Source organism: Balaenoptera musculus, chromosome 14 (assembly GCF_009873245.2).
Source record: "Balaenoptera musculus isolate JJ_BM4_2016_0621 chromosome 14, mBalMus1.pri.v3, whole genome shotgun sequence".
Classification (NCBI taxonomy): Eukaryota; Metazoa; Chordata; class Mammalia; order Artiodactyla; family Balaenopteridae; genus Balaenoptera; species Balaenoptera musculus.
In genome coordinates this window covers 21,463,466-21,488,686 of record NC_045798.1, presented here as the reverse complement: position 1 = coordinate 21,488,686, position 25,221 = coordinate 21,463,466, and the positions used below count along the sequence as shown (strand labels likewise).

At 52.6% G+C, this 25,221-nt stretch overlaps 1 protein-coding gene across 7 annotated transcripts; it reads left to right on the top strand.

The window, feature by feature from the left end:
- Positions 1-4,377: 4,377 nt before the first annotated feature.
- On the top strand, positions 4,378-25,163 carry SEC14L2 (SEC14 like lipid binding 2). 7 transcript variants are annotated; one of them, XM_036823404.1, is made up of 14 exons: positions 4,414-4,530; positions 4,939-5,130; positions 6,708-6,783; positions 11,846-11,889; positions 12,292-12,351; positions 12,585-12,773; positions 13,814-13,909; positions 14,065-14,125; positions 14,521-14,604; positions 17,725-17,831; positions 17,914-18,053; positions 18,201-18,370; positions 23,154-23,200; positions 25,008-25,163. In XM_036823404.1, exons 2-14 carry the CDS (start codon positions 5,083-5,085, stop codon positions 25,146-25,148), a joined length of 1,263 nt encoding a protein of 420 aa, XP_036679299.1. In that variant the 5' UTR covers positions 4,414-4,530; positions 4,939-5,082; the 3' UTR covers positions 25,149-25,163. The 7 variants fall into 7 exon arrangements, with proteins under 7 accessions (XP_036679300.1, XP_036679298.1, XP_036679302.1 ...); XM_036823403.1 differs by lacking the exon at positions 4,939-5,130 and having other exon boundaries at positions 4,380-4,530; XM_036823407.1 differs by lacking the exons at positions 4,939-5,130; positions 25,008-25,163 and adding an exon at positions 24,683-24,843 and having other exon boundaries at positions 4,380-4,530.
- Positions 25,164-25,221: the final 58 nt, after the last annotated feature.

Sequence of the window (25,221 nt, the reverse complement as noted above, 5' to 3'; positions counted from 1 at the left end):
AGGGCCTTTCTGCATGGCCACCCACAAGTACAAGGGCTTTCCAGAGTTCCAGCTGCCCCAGCCTCCTGGAAGTAGAGTGTTCCACAAATATTTGTTGAAGGGTTTAAAGGACTGTTCTCTCCGACTCTCAAATCCCCGTGCCAATCTCCGCACCACCCCTTCCCCGTTGGCACCACAGAATCAGAAGGCAGGGCACGCAGGGGCCTCCAACCTCCTGGTCAATGCCCTTGTTTTAGAGAAGAGTCATCCAAGGCCCAGGTCAAGGGCAGATGGCCCCAAGGAGGCCCCCTGCTGAATAGTCACTGCAGCACATTCACTGAAGAACGTGGTCTAGGGACTTCCCTGGTGGTCCGGTGGGTAAGACTCTGCAGTCCCAATGCAGGGGGCCTGGGTTCAATCCCTGGTTGGGGAACTAGATCCCACATGCATGCTGCAAAAAGGATCCTGCATGTCACAACGAAGATCCTGTGTTCCACAACTAGGACCCGGTGCCGACAAAATAAACAAACAAACAAATAAATAAATAGTTTAAAAAAAAAAAAAAGAATGTGGTCTAAAGTCCAGGCTCTGGACTCCCAGTCCAGTGCTCCTGCCTGTGTTCAGAGCCGCCTCCCAGAGGAATCTCAAGCCCTGGGCGCTACCTCCCAAGACTAGAACTGTTACCCAATATGCCTCCTAAATCTCTGGGTTCCAGCAGTCTTCTTTCAGCTGTCCATATGCCATGCCCGGCAGGGTATACTCAGAAGAGCACACCCATCACAGAGCTGGCAGGTGGCATGGCCTGGATCTCGCCTCCGGCCTGCCTGATCTACGAGGCTGGGCTCTTTCTCTTGGGCCAGGCTGTTGCCTGACAGTCACCACTACAACACAAAGCAGTCAGTGTCAAGGCCAGGAGAGAGGGGCTACTGGTTGGCAGAGGTCATGCTGGGTTGGGTGGATCAGGGAGAAGTTCCTGGAAACATCCCTGGATCAGGCTTTGAAGGCCAGGGAGGATCTGGCAGGAGGAAACAGGAGAGGGAAGCAGCTCTGAAGAGGCAGGAGGTCAGAAGTGCATCTGAGGAGCAGCTTGGAGCTTCTCTGACTGAAATTAAAGTGTGCAGTGGGGAGAAGTGGCAGTCGAGGCCACAAGGGATGCTGGGATGAGCTGGGGGTAGGCCTTGAATGCAAGTCAGGGAGGTTGGGCTGACTCCTGAAGGAACTAGGGAGCCATTGCAGATTCTTGAGTAGCGGAGCAACATACCTAACAGGGAGGGAGAATTGCCAGACCAGGATTGGGGGGATAGAGAGAAGGTGGGGATGTGGAGGAGGGAGTTCTCTTAGTAACCAGCCTGGAGGAGTTTAATTATAGATAATAAATATATAATAAATAAATAAATATATCATCCAGATTTTGATTCTAGGATTTATTTGATCAGATTAGCCGCTCCATAGTGGGGCTGGAGATAGGTAAGTTTCAGTGGACAAAGGAGAAGCAGGCAGCCCCAGGGCCTGGAAAGGGCAGACTGGAGGAAGTGTACTTCATTTAGGCCTTTATAGTGGGTAAATCCAGATTCCTTGGGAGAGGGGGCTTGTTTGGGGCTGGGGACTGTTTCCTGTTGGGTGAATGTTTTCCTTGTGCTTTCCTGGTAAGCCTCTCCAAGCAGTTCCCAGGCTAGTCCAAACCCCAGCCCGTGGGCACCGGGGAGCATTTGGCCTAGAAGCCCAAGACTTGGGTTCAAGTCACAACTGCAGGCACTCTCACATGACTGCCTCTCTCCCTCAGAGTCCTCAAGAAGTCACCTGACCTACCTACCTTAGGGGGTCACCATGGGCTTAAATGACAAGCTAGGTCTGAAAGTGTCTTGTAGACTGTAAAGTGCTGAACCAACCTAAGCAGTTGCTCTATTTTCCTTTGAGTAGGTCCTTCACTGAAAAGAACATCTTGCCCCTGCAAGGGTCTAAAAGAAAGATCTCAGCCAGGCACGCAGCAAGGAAGTCGGCTGTGCCCTGCCCTGAGCCAAAGCCGATGAGTCTGTAACCAGGGCAGGACTGCTAGGACTGCCTGAAAATGCTTCACAGGGGTGGGAGCGGGGGCCTCTCAGACACCAGGCTGGACCCAAGACCCTCACTCTGTGCCTGGCTGCAGACCTCCATGGTGGAGGCCTCGCCAGGTGCAGAGCGAAGTCCTCCCAAGTGTCTTTAATGGGCCTGCTGTAGCCTGCCTCTGCCTTCTAACCCAGAGAGCCAGGGGCGGTCTGCTTTCCACTCTCCTGGAGTGCAGAGTACAGAGGTGGCAGGGGTTTTGCTCTGGGCGGTGTGATGCTCACAGGCTCCTAGGCCTCGCTCTGCATGAATTCCAGGCAGTAAGAGGAGGGCGCGACTCAGCACCTTCCACAGGCCAGGCACCCCGCGAAGCTCTCTACATCTGTCACGCCACTAACGACTTTGGGCAGGCCATGGCCTCTTTGGGCTTGTTTCCACGACTGTTAAGTGAGGTGAGCTGCTTGATCCCTGAATGATCTATGTTTGAGTCTCTTTCCCAGGGCTCCCCCAGGACCTAGCTCTGTGCCTACGGGAGTGTTTCTTGCATTCATTCATTCATTCGGCATTCATTTATTGAGCAGCCCCTGAGTGCAGGATGCTGTGCCAGGGGGAGGGGCTTGTGGGGATTCAGGGGTGAGTAAATAGGGTCCTGTGCCCAAGGACCTCATGGTCTAGCAGGGCAGATGCTCCTAAGCAGGGCCACGTCAAGGTCCTGCTGGTCCTCCTGGCTCAATCCTTCTCTCCCCTCCTCTCTAGTTGTAGCCATACTTCCTACCTACCACCAGAACTTTGCTCGTGCCATTGTGCCAGCATGGAATGAATGAATCTCCTTTCCATTTCCTTCCCATCCCAGATTTTTAGGGCCCAGTCCAATGTCACTTCCTCCATGAAGCCTTCTAGGATTATTCCAACCCAAAGCAAATTCTCCCCCCTTAAGCTCCCAGGTACTTGCCGGCTCTCTTTGGGACATTTATCTCGTCCTTGTATTCTAGTTGATGGTGCCTGTGTCTTACCTTTGGGAGTGCAGGATGGCATCCGACTCATTTCAGGATCCCCAGAACAGCGCCTAGGGCCTGGCACGCAGTAGGAGGAAAGAATGGCCAAAGCATGTGACCAGCTGCTACCCTGGAGGTAGGATTAGAGTAGGGGAGGGGGGAACCCAGACAGAGAGGGAGGGCTGGTGAGCTCAGAAAGTAGGAAATGGCTTCATTGTATGGGGATGGGGCATGGCAGGACAGTCAGATGGCATCTGTCCCGCAAATTAGACTTGCAGCTAGCTACATGGGAACCCACAGCTCCGGCCCCTGGGTGTGAGCGGGGGGAAGCAGATAAGCTGATAGAAGGTCCGCTTTCTTTGGGCCATCGCTTTCACTGTGGCTTCCTCCACGTCCACCCTGCATTCCACCCCGAGGCCGAAGCCTGGCCAGGCAGGCAGCAAAGGGAAGCTCTGCAGAGTGGACAAAGGAGTGGTCACATAGGGGAACCCTGTGCTAGGCACTGCCCTGAGTGCAGGGCAAGCTATGTACATTAGCTTGCTTTATCCTCCCATGCTGACTCAAGGTCCAGATCATCCAAATCCATTTAGTGAAGACGAAGCTTGGATTCAGAGAGGTGAAGTTGCTCCCTGAAGTCTCATAAAAACAACAGGAAGATTTAGGATTCAAACCCAGGTCTTCTGATTCCCAGAGAGGAAGCAATCCTCCATGCCAGCTGAGGGTGCCAGCACCTTATGAGCCTCTCAGAGAGCTGCGAAGGTCAGAAGCAGAGGACAGGGCTCTGGGTGGGGAGATGGGGTCTGGGCTTCCTTACCCCCCCTCAGCCTGCCTGCCCCGAAGGGGGAGGGGAAAGGCTGTTAACACTGAAAGGCTCCAAACTGGGTTTGCAGCAGTGGTCCAAAATCCATGGCAGGACAGGAGGAGGGCAGGGGCCCCAGAGAGAAAAGGCCAAGGCCACTGTCCTGGAGGCAGGGCGATGGCTAGACTTAGGGGACCTGGTCCCCTACAGAGGCTTCAGTCAAGCTCCCTCCCGTATTGGAGGGAGATGTCCTGCACCGTGGGGACCTGATCTTAGAAGAGCTCATTAGATAGCACCTAGTTGGGGACACTAAGGCCTAGAGAGTTCAGGTGTCTCCTCCAAGGTCACAGTGTGAGCTAAGGGTAAATTGGGGACTGGAACCCAGACTTCCTGTCCTCATGTCTACCGGCCTCGGCCCGCGTGGGCACTCGGGCTCGCCTCCTGCTCAGGTCTCCGCTTCAGAAGGGCGGAGGGTACCCGCGTCAGACGCTCCTGCGCCCAGCGTATCTCTCCCTACTCCGCCCCTTGGGATCCTTTAAGAGGCGGGGCTTGGCTGCCAACCGCGGCCCCGGCAAAAGGCTGGCACTTTACTCCCGCGGCGGAGAACGAGTCCGTGCTCCATCTGCTGCCGCAACCGCCGCGCCCGGAGCCTGGGCCACGATGAGCAGCAGAGTTGGCGATCTGAGCCCCAGGCAGAAGGAGGCACTGGCCAAGGTGAGCCCTCACCCCGGCCCGGCCCCGCCCCGGGCGCTGGCCCCCATCCTCTGGAGGCAGCGGGCTGGGAAGGGGCTGGGTGGGGGGCGAGCGCGGGTCCGCGGCGGGCGGCGGAAGGAGCGGCAGCTACCGCACCGAGAGGTCCGCGGCCGCCGCCTCCCTCGCTCCCCTCCGTCCGCCGAGGGGACCCCGGGGAAGTTTGGCCGTCCCGGCCCCAGCCGCGAGCGAGCCCTTGGCGCTGCCACCTGGGAAGAAGTGGTTGCTTGGAAGCCCACGGAGGCAGCTGAGGGCACAAAGGCAACGTTCATTCTCGGGACTGGCAGCCGGGCCCTGGGGGCAGGGGCAGGGGCAGGGGCAGGGGCAGGGCCCTAGGTTTCCTCCCATTTCCGGGAGGTTTTCCTCTTGCAGGGGCAGTGGCACGATGGAAAGGGCCGGAGGGCTTCTTAGGAGACTTGGATGGCTCCTGCTCTGGCACCAAGTCTCTCTGCGACCTTGGGCAAAACCGGTCCTTCTCTGTTCGCTCCTTGAGGAAAGGAATTGAGGTTGGACCAGATGATGTGGAAAGGAGCAGCTTCAAGTGCAAAGCCTAGGATCCTACCGGTGACTGACTGGGTTGGGGCTAGTTTGAGCTGAGACCAGCCCCCCACCCCGTCCTGCAACCCAGGCCCCTCTCTCAACCCAGGCCCCTCCCGCGCTGGGGACTTGGGCTGATGCTCTTCAGATGGCAAGGAGGTAAGCCTGGCTTTGCCTCGGCGCCTGGGCAGAGGAGGGGGCAACAGTTCCAGAGCCGGACCCTCTCCCACCAGCTGGATCTCCCCTGCTGCCCTTGGGGAGAGAGGGAAGGTTGGCTGTTCTTGGAGCTGGAGCTGTTTGGGTCCAGTCTTAAGGTCTGGAGGCTCCACAGCAGTTTTCCATTGCTGAGAAAGTGGTGGAGGGGGCGGGTGGCAGGTGTCTTCTGCCATGGTAGTGGGGCAGAGGCTCCAGTCCCATGGAGGCCTTGCCCCAGGCTGGGCCTCCCCATCCCAGGGAGGCCGGGTAGGGAGGTTTCAGATTTTACTGCTGACCTGCAGGGGAAGTCAGGCAGAGAAGGGATTAGGTAGTGATTAAACTAGATATCAGGGGCTGGGTAGTGTCCTTGGTAAGGGGTGGCTTCATGCCAGTCTCCCTGGGGGTCTGGGAGCTGTTTGGGGGATGGGATGGTTTGAGTCCCTGGCTGACCTAGGCAAGGGGCAGAGGTGGCGGGTCCTCATTGGTCCTCTCTGTGGCTGCCCTGTAGGTCAGTGACTAGGGAAAGGTAAGTGGCTGGGAGCAGGAGGCTTGGGGACAGCACAGCACGTGGGGGCATGCTCACCTACAGGGTAATGAGCAGTTGGAGGGGGTGTGGCCATCCTTGGGGTCACGTCCAGCTCTCTTGTTTGGCACTCCCTACACTTTCCCCCTTCATGGCTTCTGGCTGGAACTGTTCCCTCCACCTGGATTGCCCTCCTTCCTCCTCCTGCTGCCTTTGGAGTCCTTCAAGCCCAGCTCAAATGTCATTTTTTATATGAACTAGTGTGAGACCACCCTCTTCCTGGCCCCAGTCAGCATCAAACTCTTCCTTCCCTCTGCTCCCTGGACACATTGCTCACCATTCCATTACTAAGGGGACAGGCCATGGTGGAAAGAGTGCATGCTCTGGCCTGGGACAGACTGGGGTTTGCATCCCAGCTCTGCTGATGACTAGCTGTCGACCTTGGGCATGTTACTTGGCCTCTCTGAGCTCTAATTACTTCATCTGTAAAATGGGAGCAGTAATAGCTCTAGAAGAATGAATAAGCACTGAGGTCGGTGCTGGGCACACGAGGAATGCTTGGTAAACTGACGCTTTTACTGTGGCACACCCCAGAGTGTCTACTGTGGCGGTTAGCTGGGGGCAGTTCTGCCCAGCCATCACACTGGAGCGTGTTAAGTGCACACAGCCAGGCAGGGGCAGTGTCTTACTCCCTCCTCACCTCCTCCTGCTACTCAGCTCCCACCAGCATGACCAACAGAGTGTCCCATGCTGCCCAGGTGCTCAGCCAGTGTCTGCAGAGTTGACCCGTGTCAAGCAGGGGTCCAGCAAAAACCTCTATGGAGAGTCCCGGGCAGAGGGTGGTCAGGGTGGGACCTGCTACTCACCCAGCTGCCTCTCCCTACAGTTTCAGGAGAACGTCCAGGATGTGCTGCCCACTCTGCCGAATCCAGATGACTATTTTCTCCTGCGCTGGCTCCGAGGTGAGGAAAGAGGTGCTGCGGGAGGCTGGGGCAGGGGCTTGGGCTGGGGAACAGAATAGCACCCTCTGGAAACCCTGCCCCAGGCAATCTCAGAATCTGGAGTATTCAACCTTCAGAACCAAAAGCGTTTTTGGCAATGATATAACCTCAACCCTCCTGTTGGATAGATAACGACACTGAGGCTCAGAGAGGTGAAGTAACTTGCCCCAAGTTGCACAGTGTTGAATTGCAGGCAGGGAGAGGACTAGAGCCAGGTCAGCTGACTCCCAGCCCGGTGCCCTTTCCATCCACTCGATGAATCTACTCTGCCGATGGATGTGGGGAAACAGGTTGAGGAAAAGCCAAGAAAGGCCCCAAGCTTGTGGGAAGTTGGAGGCAGAGCCAAGTTTAGAACCAGAGTCTTGGCCCGTGGGAGAGACTGGCCCTCTCTGTGGCAGCTTGAAGGAGGGGCAGAGTGCACGGGGAACACGGGGGGTGGGGTTCAGCCTGACCTAGGTTAACAAAACTCCCCTCAAGCCACCATCTGGCTCCAGGGCCCTGAGATCTATTCCAGCTCTGCCCTGGCCTGGCTCTGGTACCTGGTCCAGGGGTGAACATCTGTTCGAGGCTCCTCTCTGGAAGAGCAGGATGAGACAGGGTGCCCTGCCTATGGCAAGATGGGACATGACAGTGCTATGCCCGTGGTGATGCAGTGTACACGTTTCTACTAGCATCAGGGTCAGACTCAACCCCATGCTCCAACTCCTGAAATCCTTCCGTTCTTTTCTTCCTCCTCCTCTCCTGTGATTCAAGTCATGTGCCACCCTCTCTGGTTCTTGTGACACACTTTTTTTTTGGCTTTGTAGAAACTTTATTGCCAGACATAGAAATAATAGAGAAAATTCCTCTGTGTTAGATTAGCAGAGATTAAATCGTGATAACAGAATCAGAGCCCAAAATATTAAAGTATAAGTCATGGCCAATTACTTATTTATAGACACAGACACACACATGTATACCCTGCGAGTCTTGGGACAGGGGAAGAGATGTATTTTCCTTTTCTGTCCAGAAAACGAATAGAGCTGGCACACTCTTGAGAGGCTGCTAGCTAGCAGGCCACCCAGAGCAGGCCCTGTGTGCCTCTGAAAGTGCCACTTGCCCTTTTCCCCCTAAAAAGCTGTGAACTCCCCCCACCCCACCCACTCAGAGAGGGTGGAGAGGCAGCGAAGGGGCGGCAGTGGAGTCAGTCTAGAGCTGGAGGACATTTTGGCCCAGCCTTTGCTGAAGGGCTGTAGCTAGAAGGGGGCGGGTGGGGAGAGTGGGCAGACAGCGCTGCATTAAAGGGCCAGCTGCAAGATGATCAAACAAACTACCCAGCTACTGTGAGGTGGGGGAAGTGTGGTTTCAGAGAGCTGTTGAATTGAACAGCTTCGCAGCTCTCTTTTTATCTGAGAGAAGGCTGGCCTGGGGCCCTGGTTTCCCAGGCACCCCAACTCCCCAGTCCTGGGATAACCCCTCTCTTTGCAGGAATACAGAAGAGTGCAGTTATCCTCATTTGCCAGATGAGAAAACTGAGGCTCAGAGAGGAGAGGGAACTTAGCTGAGGGCACACAGCTAATGCGAAGGGGAATCAGGGCAGAAACCTAGGGCCCCTGATTCCCAGGCCAGCGTCCTCTCCAGTAAGCCACAGCTGCCTCCTGAAACCAAGCTCTGCCTCTTCAAACTGAGGAAGTATCTCCTCTGAACTTTATTTGTGCCTCACATTTCCCTGGGGAGGAGCTCAGGCCTGGTCAGACTCTACTGTGAATTTCAATTAGGGTTTTTGTCACCTTGCTTTGCTTTTCTTTTCTGTTTTTGCCACGCTGCGCAGCTTGCGGGATTTTAGTTCCCTGACCAGAGATTGAACCTGGGCCCTCGGCAGTCCTAACCACTGGACCACCAGGGAATTCCCCCCTTTTTTTTTTTTTTAGAGAAACCTTTTCTTTTTCTCCTTTTCATCTAAAGGAAACATTTGCAAGGCACGTGCCAGCCAAATGTCTTTGTCTAATCTACGTGTGAGTGAGCTCTGGGTTCCTCCCTTTCTCCCTTCCCCCCAAACATGGGCTTGGCTTTCTGCAGGCCCCCAGGCCCGAGAGCAGGCACACAAATCACTGCCTCTCCCCGAGTGGGCCTGAGCTCTGGGCACCCCAGCGAGGGGGCTCAGATGGCAAGATAAAACGAGGAGGTGGAGGAAACCTGTGAGCCCGGCAGAGCTCCTTGTTTTCCAGGACAGGAAGAGATCAAATAAGAACCCAGGACAGCTTGCTCCCAGGCCGGCCTCTCTGGCAGTGCCCTAAGCCATGCTTTGAGCTGCCCCTGACCAGGGTGGCAGGAGCCCTGGAGAGGCCTGACCCAGCAGGCCTGGGGAGGCATCAGGCCGGTACTGCCAGGGGCAATGGCAACTCGGGGAGGGCCCTAAAAGACCCTGGATGTTGGACCCCAGCAGCTAAAGGTTAACTGGAGAGCCTCCCTGAGATAAGGGGGCCCGAAGTTCACCACCACTCCTGTTCCCAAGGAAGATGACTCTCCTCACAGTTGGGTGTGTCCCTCCCATGGAGGATTCCCACTTTCAGGTCCAGCTGGGCTCCCCCATCATGATAGCATGGTGCCATGCATCACATGGCATCTTCCAAGTGTTTCTAGCTCACTGGATGATTCGGCCAGAGATGTGCAGTATCTTGTCCAAGGTCAAACAGGAAGAAGGTGGAAGGGCTGAGATGCAAACCCAGATTATATTTCTCTGAAAGCTGCCCCCTGATGCTACAATGGCATGTGAAGGGTGACCATGAGAAGGAACTTCCCAAGAGGGAAGGCTGCTCATTTCTGCAAACGTGTGTCTAGCACACATGACAGGGTATGGCATTGGTCAAATCTCTTGTCGCATCCTTGGGTGCAAGAGAGTGGACTGCATTTCAGGGCAGCAGAATCAGGGAATGTGCTCGGCCACTCCCGAAGAGCAGTGATTAAGGGGCCGGTGACAGTCCAGAGGGCAGCCTGTCTGGCCCAGGTTCCAGGGCTGTCAGCAGATCTGGATGTCAATCAGACCCACAGAGGACATACAGCTGGGAGGGACAGTTCATAGGTCAAATGGCAAAATTGGTCAGAATCTGGATCTCAGAAACTCTTTAAAAGATGAAATGCAGGGGCTTCCCTGGTGGCGCAGTGGTTAAGAGTCTGCCTGCCAATGCAGGGGACACGGGTTCGAGCCCTGGTCTGGGAAGATCCCACATGCCGTGGAGCAGCTAAGCCCGTGCACCACAACTACTGAGCCTGCGCTCTAGAGCCCCTGAGCCACAACTACTGAGCCCGTGTGCCACAACTACTGAAGCCCATGTGCCTAGAGCCTGTGCTCCACAACAAGAGAAGCCACTGCAATGAGAAGTCTGCACACCACAACAAAGAGTAGTCCCTGCTCGCTGCAACCAGAGAAAAGCCTGCCTGCAGCAACAAAGACCCAACGCAGCCAAAAATTAAAAAAAAAAAAAAAAAAAAAAAGATGAAATGCAGCTGGCCATAACAAGATGAAATCTGATAGGGATAGATCCAGAAAACCACCTCTCAACCTATGGGGTAGAGGCTTCATAAGCAGCACAGGTGAAAAGAATTTGGGGGTTTCAGTTGACTGTAAGCTTCGCCTGAGTTAAGGGCCTGGCTTGGTGCCGAGAAAGTTCTTAGGCTTAATCGGAGAAGGGTAGGCAACACCTGTGCTCTGGACCACACACTTCAAGAGGGGCACTGGCAAACTGGAAAACATCCAAAGGGAAGTTGATGGACTTGAAACCAAGCTTTGAAGGATGGTTAAAGGATCCATGGACGGGCAGCATGATAGCAGGGAGCACTCAGGGTGGCAGCACAGAATTTGCCAGTATTGGAAAGGTGGTCACGTGGCTGAGGAAGCAACCCCGCCCCTTCTCTCTGAATGTCTCTGTAGAGGGTCTCTGCTCAGTACAACAGTGAGGGCTGTGTGCAAATGGCAGCTTGGATTGTTTGGGAGCAGATGGCCTTGGGGGGCAGGGAGGTCTTTGTGTTCAAGCTTGAGCAGGACAGCATGTCAGGGTTTGTACATGAAATAGAGTTGAGCCAGGTGAAATCTAATTCTGAAACTTTCTGGGAACCCTGGGAAGAGGAGGGCCCTCTGTGTCCCCCTGGGGTATGCATGGGTCCTTTGAGGACATGGCAAGGTTGACTGGAGGCTCATCTCCCCTCCATCCTACTGGAACATTCTGCCAGTCCTGCCCCAGATTATGCGGCATCTGTATTCATCTTTGAACCACAGGTCAAGCTCTCAGGACTGGATGTAGACCGTGGAGGAGGTTAACTTTGTGGAAGGAGAAGGGTAAATGATAAGGGGGTCCAGGGTTCGCTTTCCCTGACAGGAGATAAGACCCTTCACCCGGGCTTCCCTGGTGGCGCAGTGGTTGCGAATCCGCCTGCCAACGCAGGGGACACGGGTTCGAGCCCTGGTCCGGGAAGATCCCACATGCCGCGGAGCAACTAAGCCCATACGCCACAACTACTGCACCTGCCCTCTAGAGCCCGCGAGCCACAACTACTGAGCCCGTGTGCCACAACTACTGAAGCCCACGCACCTAGAGTCCGTGCTCCGCAACAAGGGAAACCACCGCAGTGAGAAGCCCGCGCACCGCAACGAAGAGTAGCCCCCGCTCGCTGCAACTAGAGAAAAGCCCACGCGCAGCAACGAAGACCCAACACAGCCAAAAATAAATAATAAAATAAATTAAAAAAAAAAAAAAGATCTTTAAAAAAAAAAAAAAAAGGACCCTTCACCTGATTGCATCCACTAGGGTAAAACTCTTTTGACCCTGAACTTGCGATGCTGCCCCCACTTGCCCTGAAGCTTGACCTGCTCTCCCCGCAAGCCCAGGGGCTGTGGTGCTCTAGAAGCAGTGAATGCCCTCACATTAGCTTCTATATGTGGGGTGATCTGAGAGTCAGTGGGCGTTCCAGCACAGGAGCAGGGAAATCTTCCCATTCTTGGCGCCCAGGCTGCTATCCTAACCCTGACCATGTTTCCCTGTTACAGCAAGAAGCTTCGACCTGCAGAAGTCTGAGGCCATGCTCCGGAAGGTGAGACCCATTTGGCTCCAAAGCCCACTGTTGCCTCCATTCCTGCCCATCAGAATCACACCGTGCTTGGACTTCTGTCCACCCCCTCCCACCCCGATCACCGCCTGTGGCTTATGTGACATATCTGAGTATTAGCCGACCCGTACTGCCTTATCCTCCAGGGCAAAGTGCATTCCCTTCCCTGGAAACAGAGCTTTCATAGTTCTGGGCCAGCTAAGAATTATAATCTGTTCTGCTGAGACCTCTGAAACAGGCACTTCCTTCTTTTCCATTCCTGCTGGTTGCCTTCTCGTGACTTACCTGTGGTCCGGTGGTCTGTTCATGCTGTCACCCATTGCTAGATGCCTGTTAAGGACCACCCCCTCCCCGCCCCGCTTTTTTAAAGCCCTCGTGTGTTTGCAGCATGTGGAGGTCCGAAAGCAAAAGGACATTGACAACATCATGAGCTGGCAGCCTCCAGAGGTGAGAACAGATTATCCCGCCCCACACCACGTGAGGTCTGTTAGACCCACGATTTGTATCCTGGGTCTATGGGACTGGGACCCTCAGAGGAAAGGTCTGACAACACCAAGTCATTGAATGAGTATCCATTGGCACCCAGGGGCGGATGAACCCAGAGGAAGGCCCTGGACACCGGGAAGGTGTGGCCGCCCGGGGCCTGCTGACCAGGCGCCCCCATCTCTGTCTGGGCCCAGGTGGTCCAACAGTATCTCTCAGGGGGCATGTGTGGCTATGACCTGGATGGCTGCCCCATCTGGTACGACATCATTGGACCTCTGGATGCCAAGGGTCTGCTCCTCTCAGCCACCAAACAGGACTTGGTCAAGACCAAGATGCGGGACTGCGAGCTGCTTCTGCGGGAGTGCGCCTGCCAGACCGAAAAGGTGAGGGGACCAGCACGGCTGAAGAGAAGTTAACGCCCGGTGGAGGTGGTCACGCAGAAGTGTGGGTGTCACATGTGGCTTTAAGGGCAGCTTTAGGCCCCGACGTTTAGATTTCATAGACCAGTGAAATTGCAAAGTTTTAGGGAGTGATCTATGTTACTGAATTTTTATTTTTCCAATAAGGACTTAGAAAACACTAACCAGCTATAATTGCCATAATTAACCCGCCAAACTATAGGGACGGCATTGTCTCAGAATAAAGGGCCGTCCTTTAATTGAGTAAGGTTTAGCTTCATAGAAAACGTGCTACGTTATCATTACTTTTCTCCTGTTATCTGGGCACCAGGGGAATCCTTGTCAGGGACCACTCTATCCTTGGACAAGTATTTGGGTGCCGCTGGTGTCAGTGAGCTCAGATTCTGTGCTTCCCTAACTCTGAATTCAGACAAAGCTAAGGACAGCTGATTCTCTTACTGGAAAAAGACTGAAGAGCAAGGCGGAGCTGCCATGGTCCTCTCCCCTGCCCTCCTCCTCAGCAGTCGTAAAGATCCAGTGAGACCATGTGATACATTTGGGGACATTTCAACAGTGTCTTCCACATTCACTGAAAATCTAGTGTGCGCAGAGGCCCTGTGGGGCTGGGCATGCAGAGAAGCGTTAGAGATGCACCTTAAGGGCTTAGACTGGACAGAGAGCATCTGTGCCTGCGAGATGAGTGGCTGCATGGGGTGCAGAGGACGAGGGGGGCCACCAGGTCAAACTGCAGAACAGAAGGGACTTCAGATGTAATCTAAGTTCACCCAGTTGTTTACTGGATGAGAACACGGAGATCTAAACGGGAAGGGTGACTTGTCTAGGCCACAATTCTGGCCTGGGGTAATTACCTCGATTTGGAAAACCCTAGGTACGGCCCTGCTGGATCTGGTTGCAGTATGGGCACAGGGTACAATCAGCATTTTCCCTGAACCGGGGTGGGCTTCTGTGTGTGTGTTGTGTGGGGGGCAGCCTGATGCGACTTTCTGTTCCTCTGTCCCCTGCAGACGGGGAAGAAGATAGAGACCATCACCCTGATTTATGACTGTGAGGGGCTTGGCCTCAAACATTTCTGGAAGCCAGCTGTGGAGGCCTATGGAGAGGTGAAGGCCAGGGCTGGGGGGTGGTGGGAGGGTGAGAGGTGAGGGTCGGGGGGTGGGTCCCTCTGCTAGGAGGCCCTGTGGGGTGGGGGAAGCCAGAGGAAGCAGGGCCTCCCTCCCTGGCACAGAGTTCTGAGCCCGCTGGATTCTTTCCACAGTTTCTCTGCATGTTTGAGGAAAACTACCCCGAAACACTGAAGCGTCTTTTTGTTATTAAAGGTAAGTTGGCATCTACCTGTGATGAAGCCCAATGGGAAAGAGGGGCCAAAAATATTACTGGGACAGATTAAGGAGAGTGAAATAGAGTGAGCCAAAGTCGGGGGTGGAGGGTGCGGTCTTAGGACCTGTTCAGAAGACCGACCCCTGATGTACGCAGACCGCTTTATAATTCACAAAGCTTTTAGTATTCGTTACCTCCTTCGAGCCACCCAGCCCCGTGAGAAAGGAAGACCATCCCCCCATACAGACAGGAAAGCCAAGCCTCACATAGGGCTGCCTGTGTGGGCTCCACAGTACCAGGGAGTGCGTGGCCAGACACTGGGGGCTACGGCGGACACTGTTAGGGACAGAGTGGGGACTGCTCCCGGCCTCACGTGGCCTGGTCTCTGTTCCAGCCCCCAAGCTGTTTCCTGTGGCCTATAACCTCATCAAACCCTTTCTGAGTGAGGACACTCGTAAGAAGATCATGGTCCTGGGGGGTGAGTAGCCCAGACTCTCCTCCACTCCATGGCACAGCTGCAGCCCCGCTGGGGATGGCGTTAGAGGTACGGCCAGAGCTGCCGGGGCAAAGGCTCCCTCTGCTGGTTTGGGAGCAGTGGGACCCAGGAGCAGGCTGGGCCAGAGCAAGGGGCTTCCTGTCTGTTTTCCTAAGAACTCTTTCTCTCAGACACTCTGGAGAAATTCAAAGATGAATGGAATGCCAGTCCTTGTCCTCAATGAGCTTGCAGTGAAACAGGAGACCTTTAAGAGAAAGCTAGGACACAAACTAGAAAAGGCACTAGATGCGGCAGAGAAGGGAGGTCACAGGAGCAGAGGTTGCTTTCAGTTGAGGGCAAGTACACATGGCTTCATTGGATGGGTTACCTGCTGTGTGCCCGGCCCTGAACTAGGTAGGTGTCAAGGCCACAAAGGTAAGACAGAGTCCCTTGAAGAGCTTGTGGCCTCTCGGAGAAGGGAGACACAAACAGATGTATATCAGCGCGAGATGTTACATGTAAAAGAGAGGAGTTACATGTAAAAGGAAAAGCCCATGGGAACACTGAGCAGGGGCGCTCACCCCGCCTAGCCTGGGGAGGGGGTGATGCCTCCCTCAGCTGCAAGCTATGGAATGAGTAGGGTAGCCAGGTGAAGCAAGGCAGGAAGCTGTTGGGCAGAAAGAAAAACACTGAGCAAAGACCTTACACACCATGGCACAGGCAGCTGAAGAGGGCGCACGACAGGGTGTGCAAGAGATGATGTGGAGAGGGAGCCGGGTGCCAGGAGCTGGGTCGCAGAGAATCCAGGGCACTGTGTCGGGAAGCTGGGACACGACTCTACAGGCCACTGGGCACCAGAGAGGAGTGCCTGAGCCGGGGCAGGGGGTGGGGTACCAGGATCTGATTCTCAGGACAGATACCAGTTTGTACACCGCGGCCACAGCCTGCGCACCAGGTGTTGCAAGCCTGAGCCAGGGCGGGGGCTGTAGGGACGGAGAGGAGAGGGTGGATTTCAGACTTCCATAGGAAGTGGAACAGCAGAACTCAATTGACTGGATGTAGGAAGGGAGGAAGAGAAATCTAGAATGGCTCCCTGGTGTCTGGCATGAGTGATAGCATTGCAGTCACTCTGATGCAGTTAGTTCCACTGGGGAATAATACAATCAGAAGGAAAGGCTTGAAGTTGAGTTCTAGGAGTCTGTGAGATGTACACATGTTGGGGATGCCTGGGCCTGAAGCTTAGGGGCAAACTCCAGTCTGGAGATTTGGAGTTTTAGATAGAGACAGCACCTAAAACCTTGAGAGGAGATAAGACTGCCCACAGAACAGAGGCTGAAGCCTGGGGAATATCCAGGCTCAAGGACATGCAGAGAAAGAGGAGCCCACCAGGGAGTGGAGAAGCGATTGTGAGTTTGGTGGGGAAGCGGGCAGACGGACACTGGATAGGCAGGGCAGCAGGAGAACATCAGGGGACAAGGGGAAGCCAGCAAGGAAGACCCATGGGAGCCAAGCCAGCCAGGGACAGGCAAGAGTCGAGTTTGGCTGGAGCGTGATGTGGAGTGGTGGGAGGCAAGCCTAGAAAGGTAGACTGGGACTGGCTCGTGGACGGCTTAATGCCACCTGTGGAGTTGAACTGGGGGTAGGGAATTCTGAAGGTTTCTGAATGTTCACCTTCAGGCACCACATTGAAAGTGGAGGTTTTCCAAATGTGTGCTGAGCCTGGGTGTGGTGCAAAGCAGTCTGGAAAGCACAGGACTTCTGGGTGCTGGTCCTGGCTCTAGTGCAACAAATTCTGTCCTTGTAGCCTCAGTTCCTCTCTGTGAGATGGGAAGAATCCTTCTGGCCTTATTCCAACCCTCCAGCTGAACTGGGTGAAGAAACACAAAGTCTGAGGAAAAGGCTCTAATGATTTTTGGCTTTTCTGTGGCTGCCACCCACCATGAGCATGAGCCAGTTTGGTTTCCTGGCAGCGGGGCTGCAGAGGAGGTTCAGTCAGTTCCCCCACCCACACCTGAAACCCTTTCAACCAAACCCGCCTCGGGCTGGGAAGGTATAGGATCTTCAATAGAGGAGGGGAGAAATTCACCCTGGGCTGGTCACTGGTACTTAGCACAGATTAAAGCACCCCTGGAGATGCATGGTCTCAAGTCCCTAGAAATCTGAAGGCTGGGAGACCCTGGACCATCCCTGTGGGTTTACAGGCATCTCCAGCCACAGAGGAAGCTGGGTGGTACCCTGTGACCTGGAGCTGCTCCCTATATCTGGTCTCTCTCATCAGCACGGAAAGGTTTCCAGTATCAAAATATTGTCCTTGGCTGATACTTGTTTAGGAATCTGGCAGAGAAGTGGATCTCAGCCTTGGTTGCACTTGAGGCAAACTCTCCTAGTCAGGAAAGGGCTTGGTTATTTAAAAAAAAAAAAAAAAAGAGCCAAATCACTGGTAGCCAAATAGCCTACAAAACAAGAGCAGAAGTGAAACTGTGGCTGGGGTAAAGCCAAGGGAGCCTATTTAAGGGGTCAGTCTACAGTGATGCATTCATTCAATAAATCACGAGTGAGCACAGTAGGTGACAGTGGTCATGCCCTCACGCTCAGTCTAACTAGGGCAGATCATGTTGACTGCCCTCCTGCCTGCCACATGCGCTGTTCCCTCTGCATGGAATGCCCTTCCCTCCTTTCTTTGTTCCCTCCCACTTGCACTTCAAATATTTGTATCTCCTTCCTGGGAGTGATAATACACTCTCATACAGGTAGGGCATTCTACAGCTTACAACAAACACCCTCTCAAGTACTTAGTTCACTTCACTCCCACCATAACCTTGCAGGGCAGGAGGAACTAGGCTCAGAATGAAGTGATTTGCCTCAGGTCGCTTCACTGGCCAGAGGCAGTGGGGACAGGACCTCTGTATCCTGCTTCCTGGTCCAGAACAGGGCAGTCATCTGGGTGACAGCTCCTCTTGAACCCCCTGCAGAGCTGTGCGCACGTCCTGTGCTCCCAATGCCCGTGTTTTGTGTGCAGGGGCAGACGGGTTTTTTCTGCCTCTTTTGTGTAGACTGCCAGGGCTGTGATGAAATCCTGCCTAGTGGTGATCCTTTTTTCTCCTTCCTTCCCTCTCCTGCCAGCAAACTGGAAGGAGGTTTTACTGAAACATGTCAGCCCTGACCAGCTGCCTGTGGAGTATGGGGGCACCATGACTGACCCTGATGGAGACCCCAAGTGTAAATCCAAGGTATGGGCTGCCAGGGGCCAGAGGTGACCAGGGACGCCTGGCTCAAATGCACATTCCAGCTCACTCTGTGCTCTGCTTCTAGATCAACTACGGGGGTGACATCCCCAAGAAGTATTACGTGCGAGACCAGGTGAAACAGCAGTACGAACACAGTGTGCAGATTTCCCGGGGCTCCTCCCACCAAGTGGAGTATGAAATTCTCTTCCCAGGCTGTGTCCTCAGGTAGGGTTCTGGACCCTTCCAGGACACCTGCGCCTTCTGGCCGTAGGTGCCGGGGGTGGGCTGGGGTGGGAGAAGCCCTGGTGGCAGGACCCCAGAGAGGGCACATGCACACGTAATCATGTCTAAGTGGGTGGGTGTCCCCTGCAGGTGGCAGTTCATGTCGGATGGTTCGGACATCGGTTTTGGGATTTTCCTGAAGACCAAAATGGGGGAGCGGCAGAGGGCAGGGGAGATGACAGAGGTGCTGGCCAACCAGAGGTACAATGCCCACCTGGTCCCTGAGGATGGGACCCTCACCTGCAGCGATCCTGGCATCTGTAAGTCTCTGTCTTGGCTCGAAGCCCCTGCTCTAGCTGTCTGCCTGGGAGGTCCCTCTTTCTCCATGGATTTAAGGTCTCACACTGTTAGAACTAGAAGTGGAGCTCCATCAGTTTCAACCTCTCTTGCATAGGTGAGGAAACGTAGGCCTGGAGAGGTGAGATGACAGGCTCAACGTGACCTGGTCCAGGTGTAACTGGGGCTGTGACTGCCATTAGACATTTCCTGGGGATGCGCCTTCCCCAGATATCGGAGAGGCAGAACACGTTACGTAGGTGTAGGGATCACAGGGTGAGCAAAGTGCTGACAAACCTAGCCTTGACTCTGCTGAACTTCACTCATCTCCAAATTGATCAAAAAATGGCCACAGAACATGAACAGGAAGTTTACCCAAGAGGAATAAGAATGGCAAATAGGCATTTGAAAAGGTGTTTAACCTCACTTAGCTTTGCAATATCGATTAAATTCCCTTTGACTCAGCAATTCTACCTCTGAAAATTTATCGTACAGAAATATTTACACAAAGACACAAAGATATAGGTACATGGATGTTCCTAGCAGTTTGGGAAACTGACAATAAACTAAATGGTCTTAAGAAGGTCTTGCTAAATGAATTATGGTCCATCCATATAATGGAATACAATATATGCATTAAAGAGAATAAACTGACATATAAGATGTCTGATACATGTTAAAAAAAAATAAAGCATGAGACTTAGCATATATGGTATATACTCACTTTGGCTAAAAAAGGTCAACGGAATTCTGGGGTTGGCCGCTTTCACCTTCTGAGATGGCCCCACTCCGTCTGTGGAGTATGTTTCTCTAAATAAATTCACTTCTTACCTATCAGAAAAAAAAAAGAATTCTCAGGACTCTGCTAACGCTAATGGTGGTTATCTCTGGGGTGGTAGGAAGCTTATAGAGGGCTTTCGTTTCTTTATACTGGCCCTGCAAATACAGGTTATGTTACAAAGAACATGTACTACATTTATAAGCAGAAAAATCACATACACACACACACAAAACCCCCATCAAATCTCCAGTTTCCTCTCTGTCTGAGCCAAGGGGCCAGGCATGGAAAATCAGTGACAGCAAGGGCTTTGTCATCAAGCTGAGATGGACTTGACCACTGACTAGTCCTTAGGCAAGTGACTTGGCCTCCCTGAGCTTCATTTTCCTGATTGCTACAATGGGGATCAAATTCTCTACCTCATAGGGACACCTAATGATGAAATGCGATCAGGTCTGTGCAGCACTTAGCGTAATGCCTGCCACGCAGCACTCAGCGCACTGTGGCCACCATTATTATTATTAGGGCAAAACCTGGGGGAGAAGGGCCACTGGGGAGATTGTGCCAGAGATGGGAGAAGCCCTCCGCCCTATTTCCATGGCAGCACTACCAGAAGTCTGAACTAGCCCCACAGATGTCTTGGCCTCTGTACTTGTCCACACCATTGCCCCAACCTCAGATCCTGTGTCCTCCCCCACAGCCCAAGCAACCTCAGTCTCCACCGCCCGCTCCTCACATATACTCTGTGGTCTGGCTCCCCAGGGAGGAGAAGTATTCTTGTTAGCGAGCTGCCGGGTCCTGAGGGAGAAGGGGGTATACTGTGTGCTTCATCAAGAACAAGGCTTAGGACCAGCCCAGACACTGTCATCCTCAGAGCATAAAGCATTTCGTACATATAAGCTTGAATTTCTCTTTTAAAGAACAGGGAAGCTGAGGTATAGAGAGGGGATGTTATCTCTCCCACAGTGTAGCCCGCATAGACACCAAGAAACGGAGACAGGAGAGAATCCTAGGGTCCTAGTGCAGGATCTCGTGACCATAGACTACCCTAGAGATGATCATGTGACAGAGGAGACAGTGGGGTCCCAGACCTGGGAAGTAATTTACCCAAACTCAGTAGCAGAGCCCAAACCGTTTTCCAGCACTGCCCACTACCTCTCTGTAGTACCATGAACCCTTTAACATAATCAGGCTTAGGTTTGCAAATCCCAAATTATAGTTCCCCTTGGATATATTCCCAGATGGAATGTTTATCTGCCTGTGGGGCCTTGACTGGGAGCTACTTATTGTCCATTCTCAGGAGGTGAAAAGGCCGCAGCATCCATGCCCCCTGCCCAGGTATAAAGACAACCAGGTGGGGTCGGCTGTTGCCTGGGCCATGGCTCAGGTTAGAGTTGAGCCCAGTGAGAACCCAGTGTTAGGTTATAAGCTCACCTGTGGGCGGGTGATGCACTTGGAGAACCAGGCGACCCCCTGCAAAGTGGGACATAATCACCCAGTGGAGAAATTAAAACTCTGTGCCAGCTTCCAATGCTGAGAGCACATTAACCCTCCCTGGGCTGCTCTGGTCCTTTCCCAAGCGTACTCAGTTACTGAGAACCAAAGTTTAAACTGATTCCACTTTTTTTTCTCCCAACTAATATTTCCTGAGGTCCTGAGTGTAGAGTACTCTTCTAGGAAAGGAAAAGATTCAGAAAAAAAGATCTGGAGCATGCAATGTGGTCTAGAAGAGCTGAAGCACTGTAGGAAGGTTAAACAGCCCCTCTAGGCACCAGAAGACCCGGTTTCTGAGTCCAGCTTTGCCAGTAACTCTCCGAGTGTCTCTAATTAGATTTTGCTCTCTTTTTCCTTAAAATGAGGGGAGTAGGCTAGAGCAGATCTTAATCTGGGGTCTATGACTCCCCAGAGCAGTGATTCTAAATCTTTAAAGACCAAACACTTCCCTTTTATAATAAGTGGTGTCTAATGTCCCCTTTACTACTCTGAAATGAAATTCATAGATATTATAACCACCTACACACATAATTAAAAAGTCAATATACTCTCCTATCTGGAATATAAAAGAGAAATAAAAGGACACTAAGAATATATATGTTTTCTCAATACATAAATGAGAGGGCACAGTTACCCCCAGCTCCTCCTCTCTTCAGAATGGTAACTTCCCCATTGGGAACCACTGCCCCAAAGGGTCCATGATGGGCTCCATGGGATCTGAAATTGTATGCTTTCATCAGATTCTCAGGGGGGTCAGTTCCCCAACAAAAGTGAAGGAGCCCTAGCCTGGAGGATCTCTGGGGCCTCTACAAGTCTGTGAGTACATGATTAGTGTCAAAATGAACCACTTCCCTCGGGCCTGGGTGTCACAACAGCCCCTTCCTTGCTTCTGAGGTTAGAACGTCATGCTAGGCAGAGTCATCTCAATCCTGATGCTTGGTCCAAGGAGCTCAAAGACTTCTTCTCTAGCATGACTGACTGGTTGCTAAGGCTCTGTCATCCAGGTCAGAGAGGAAGCTTCCCTCTTTCCAGAGGCACCATTGGTCCTGAAAGACCTCTGGCTCAGAGAGAAGATCAATGACTAATTACTCACTTCACACCATGAAGAAAAGGGTGAGTGGTGTGTCTACCCTCAGTCTAAAACTATGCATTTTATCCAGGGGCAGAAAAGGGGAAAGATTAAATGCACAGGGTTTTTTTGGCTGGGAAAAGTTAAGAGAAGACCAGGATAGGGAAGGGGCAGAGCTAGTGTTTTTGTTTTCCCACTCTGTTCTTTGGAAGGGGTGTTTGACTGGAATGGAAAAATTTCTAAAAAAAAGAAGGGTTAGATTAAAAGCAGTCTGTTCCTTGGCCAAGGGTTGGAAGCCTTTTCTGCCAACTGCATGCCCATTTTCTCTCCCCAGAGGAAACCACTAACAGATCTTGTGTATTATCCTACCAAATATTTTCCATCCCTTTAGAAGCATTATGTGTTTCCATAATATACAGGACATGTGCCCACCCATATACATTCATAGGAATTATATCTGTTATTCAGTGTATATTTGAAGGAATTTTTAAATTGTAAAACTTGTCAATGTAGGTAGACCAAGTAACAAAGCCAAAAAAATTTTTTTTACATATATTAACAAAAATGTTAGAAATGGTTTACAAATTGTTCTGCAACTTGCTCTTTTTAGCCTAAGGATATATTGTCACTAGTTTCCCCAGTCACTTCTATGAAGCTCACCTCTTTCTTTTTATACAGAATAGTATTTCAATAAAAACTTTTAAAACAATTCTTCTTTGAACATTTTAGTTTTCCTCATCTTTTATTACTACAAATAGGGGTGCATTGAGCATCTTTGTCTATTTATCTTTCTGTGGGATAAGTTTCTGGTTCAAAATGTTTGCATATTTTACCTTTTGTCAGAAACTGAACAGGATTAGGCTTTCTAGGGCCCAAGTCAGGCAGCAGTGCAGGCCAGAGGGAAATTCCAGCTCCATCCCTTCCTCATTGTGTGACACAGTGACTTTCTTTTTATATAACACAATACTAATGCTGAACTCAAGAGTTATTGTGAATAATATATATAGATTGCCATCCCAGTATTGAGTCACATAAATAGCCATTGTTACCATTATTATTATTATTATTATAATAACTACTGCTGCAACTAATTCTACTCCCTCCTTTCAAGACCCAGTTCAAGCTCTAACTCCTTTAAAAAGCCTTTCACATGATTTCAGTCTACAGGGCCCCCTCCTTCCAAGCTGTTACAGATGTGACTGTCTCTGCCACTCATCTGGCACTTGGCATGTTCTGTCTTATATATTTTTCTCTTCATGAACATCTTGTAACCCAGCTAGACTAGGTTTCAGAAGGTGAAGGACCATTGCTCATGCTACCTTCATCCTCATTACCTACCACACTGCCTTGCTCAGTCAACCAAAATCACTGTCTCTAAGCTCTTTGTCAGAATTGCCTGAATGTCTGTTTTTTTCCCTCCCCTCAGATGTCCTGCGGTTTGACAACACCTACAGCTTCATTCATGCAAAGAAGGTCAGTTTCACCGTGGAGGTCCTGCTTCCAGACAAAGCCTCAGAAGAGAAAATGAAACAGCTGGGGGCAGTCACCCCAAAGTAACGCCTCCTCCCACAGCAGGCCTGGCTCCCTCAGCGTCTCCCTGTCAGTTTCTATCCCTTGTAGCAGTCACTTTCCCAGCACTCTGACGCCCAAAGAAACTGGGCTAGAAGAAAGACCTCGGGGCTGGATCTGGGGAGCCTTCATTTCAGAATTAGGAAGAGGGAGACTAGATGGAGTGGGCCTCCTTGCCTCTCAAATTACTAAGAAGTCCCCAGGGGCTGAGCATCGTGACAGCATCTGTCTTAAAAGCTGTGCCAACTTCACCTGTCCAGTGACAGATGAGACAGGAAGAGGGGTACCATGGGGTGGCAGGGAGGAAATTAGGAAAAAGGGGAGAGATTGAGACCTAACACTTTAGGGAAGCTAGCTGCAGGGGAGGAACTTGCTCCCAAATGAACATGTAAGTCTAGATCATAATAAGGAGTAGCAAGGTAGCCGGTTGCTAGAGTTACGGTGGGGGTCTGAGGCTCTTCTGAACTTTCTACCGAGGCTAGGATCTTTTGGCTTTCCCCAGGTCTCGGGAGGGGGCCCGAGTCAGCATAGGTCTTCCGTTTCAAGGGTAGACAGGCAGGCCTCTCCCTCACCTCGAGGAATCCACCAATTCCTGGGTCCCACTGGCTGCCTCTTTAATTACTAATGATTGTCAGTGACTCAGAGCTTCCTGGGACAGTGAGCTTTGGTACCCAGCCATTGTCCTTCAGCGCAAACAAAGCACAGAGAAGTTACCTCCAGGGATCCCAGCTCCGTGAAGGGCTAGGGAGGCTGGCGGTGGGTGTGAGTCCTGAAGCTTCCACCCCTCAGAAACCCAGGCCCTGACCCATCCTGGGGAGATGGTCTGGCCAAGCTGAGGGAGCAGGAGTCAGGGGCAAGGCTGGCACTGACAGGAGGCCCTGAGGCCGCATGGGTCCCAGCCAGACCCCCCCAGGAGGATATCCCGACCTTGGTTTACAGCGCTCTGTTAGGAAAAGTAACCAATGAATAAAGAACGTTCAGCGCGCAGGGCGTGGAAGTTAGTACCCTCCGCCTAGCTCCTCACAGTTCCTCACACAGGCAAACTTCCGCCTCGGGGTGCCAGCTTCTCCCCGCCAATAAGCGGGGCGCATGCGCAGAAGCCATCTGCTCGTCTTCCGTGCGCTGACGGAGTCCCGACGGCCTGCTCGCCCCCTGATTGGCCCAGCCGGTGGGCTGTCCTCCGCCATCTTTGCTAAGGGCACTAAGGGTGCACCTGACCACCTTCACGGTCAGGACGGAGGCCCCGCCCAACTCGGGCTTCTCTGAGCGCGCCAACTAGTGTGGGTCTGGCGAGCGCGCGCGGCGCCTGCGGTGGGCCTGGATTGGGAGGGTGACGGAGAAGGAACGATCACGTGGTGTTAGGGACCGTCTCCTAATTCCGTGCAGGCACTGCCAGTGTTTCCGGGTTTGAGGATCACTTTGAGTCGCGATCCCAGCTTCCTGCGAGATCACAGCTGACCTGGCTGCCCTACACGATCCTACAATGATGAAGACTCCCAGGGCTGAAATCAGGGACCTCAACAGGGAGGCTGTGACCTTTATTTGATGATAATAAAGCTAATTCTTTAATGAGCGTCTCCTGGGTACCAGGCAACAGCCCTGTGCTTATCGCCTTATTACAAGGATTCAAGGAAATAATACACTCAGAGCGCTTAGAAAGCCTGGTACAAGTGTACGCTCAGTAAATGTTGGCTACTCTTATTTCTTACAGACGTGGCTGACCGTTCATAGGCGGCACAACTGGCATTTGAACCCAGGACTGCCTGTCTTTAAAGGCTGGGCCTTTGCTCGCTGGTACTCCCAAAGGATTCACAGAGCTTTAGTGAAGTGCACTTACTCCTCACATGGGTAAACTGAGGTGCAGCAAGGGAAGAGTTTCCTCTTCAGTAATCAATAACTCCACGTCCTCTCATTCTGTTCTGCTC

Coding starts and splice junctions, on each gene's coding strand:
- SEC14L2 (XM_036823403.1), top strand. CDS start 4,477: ATGAGCAGCAGAGTTGGCGATCTGAGCCCCAGGCAGAAGGAGGCACTG. Junction 17,832..17,913: donor ACCCCAAGTGTAAATCCAAG/GTATGGGCTGCC, acceptor CTCTGCTTCTAG/ATCAACTACGGGGGTGACAT. Junction 23,201..25,007: donor GCTTCATTCATGCAAAGAAG/GTCAGTTTCACC, acceptor TATTTCTTACAG/ACGTGGCTGACCGTTCATAG.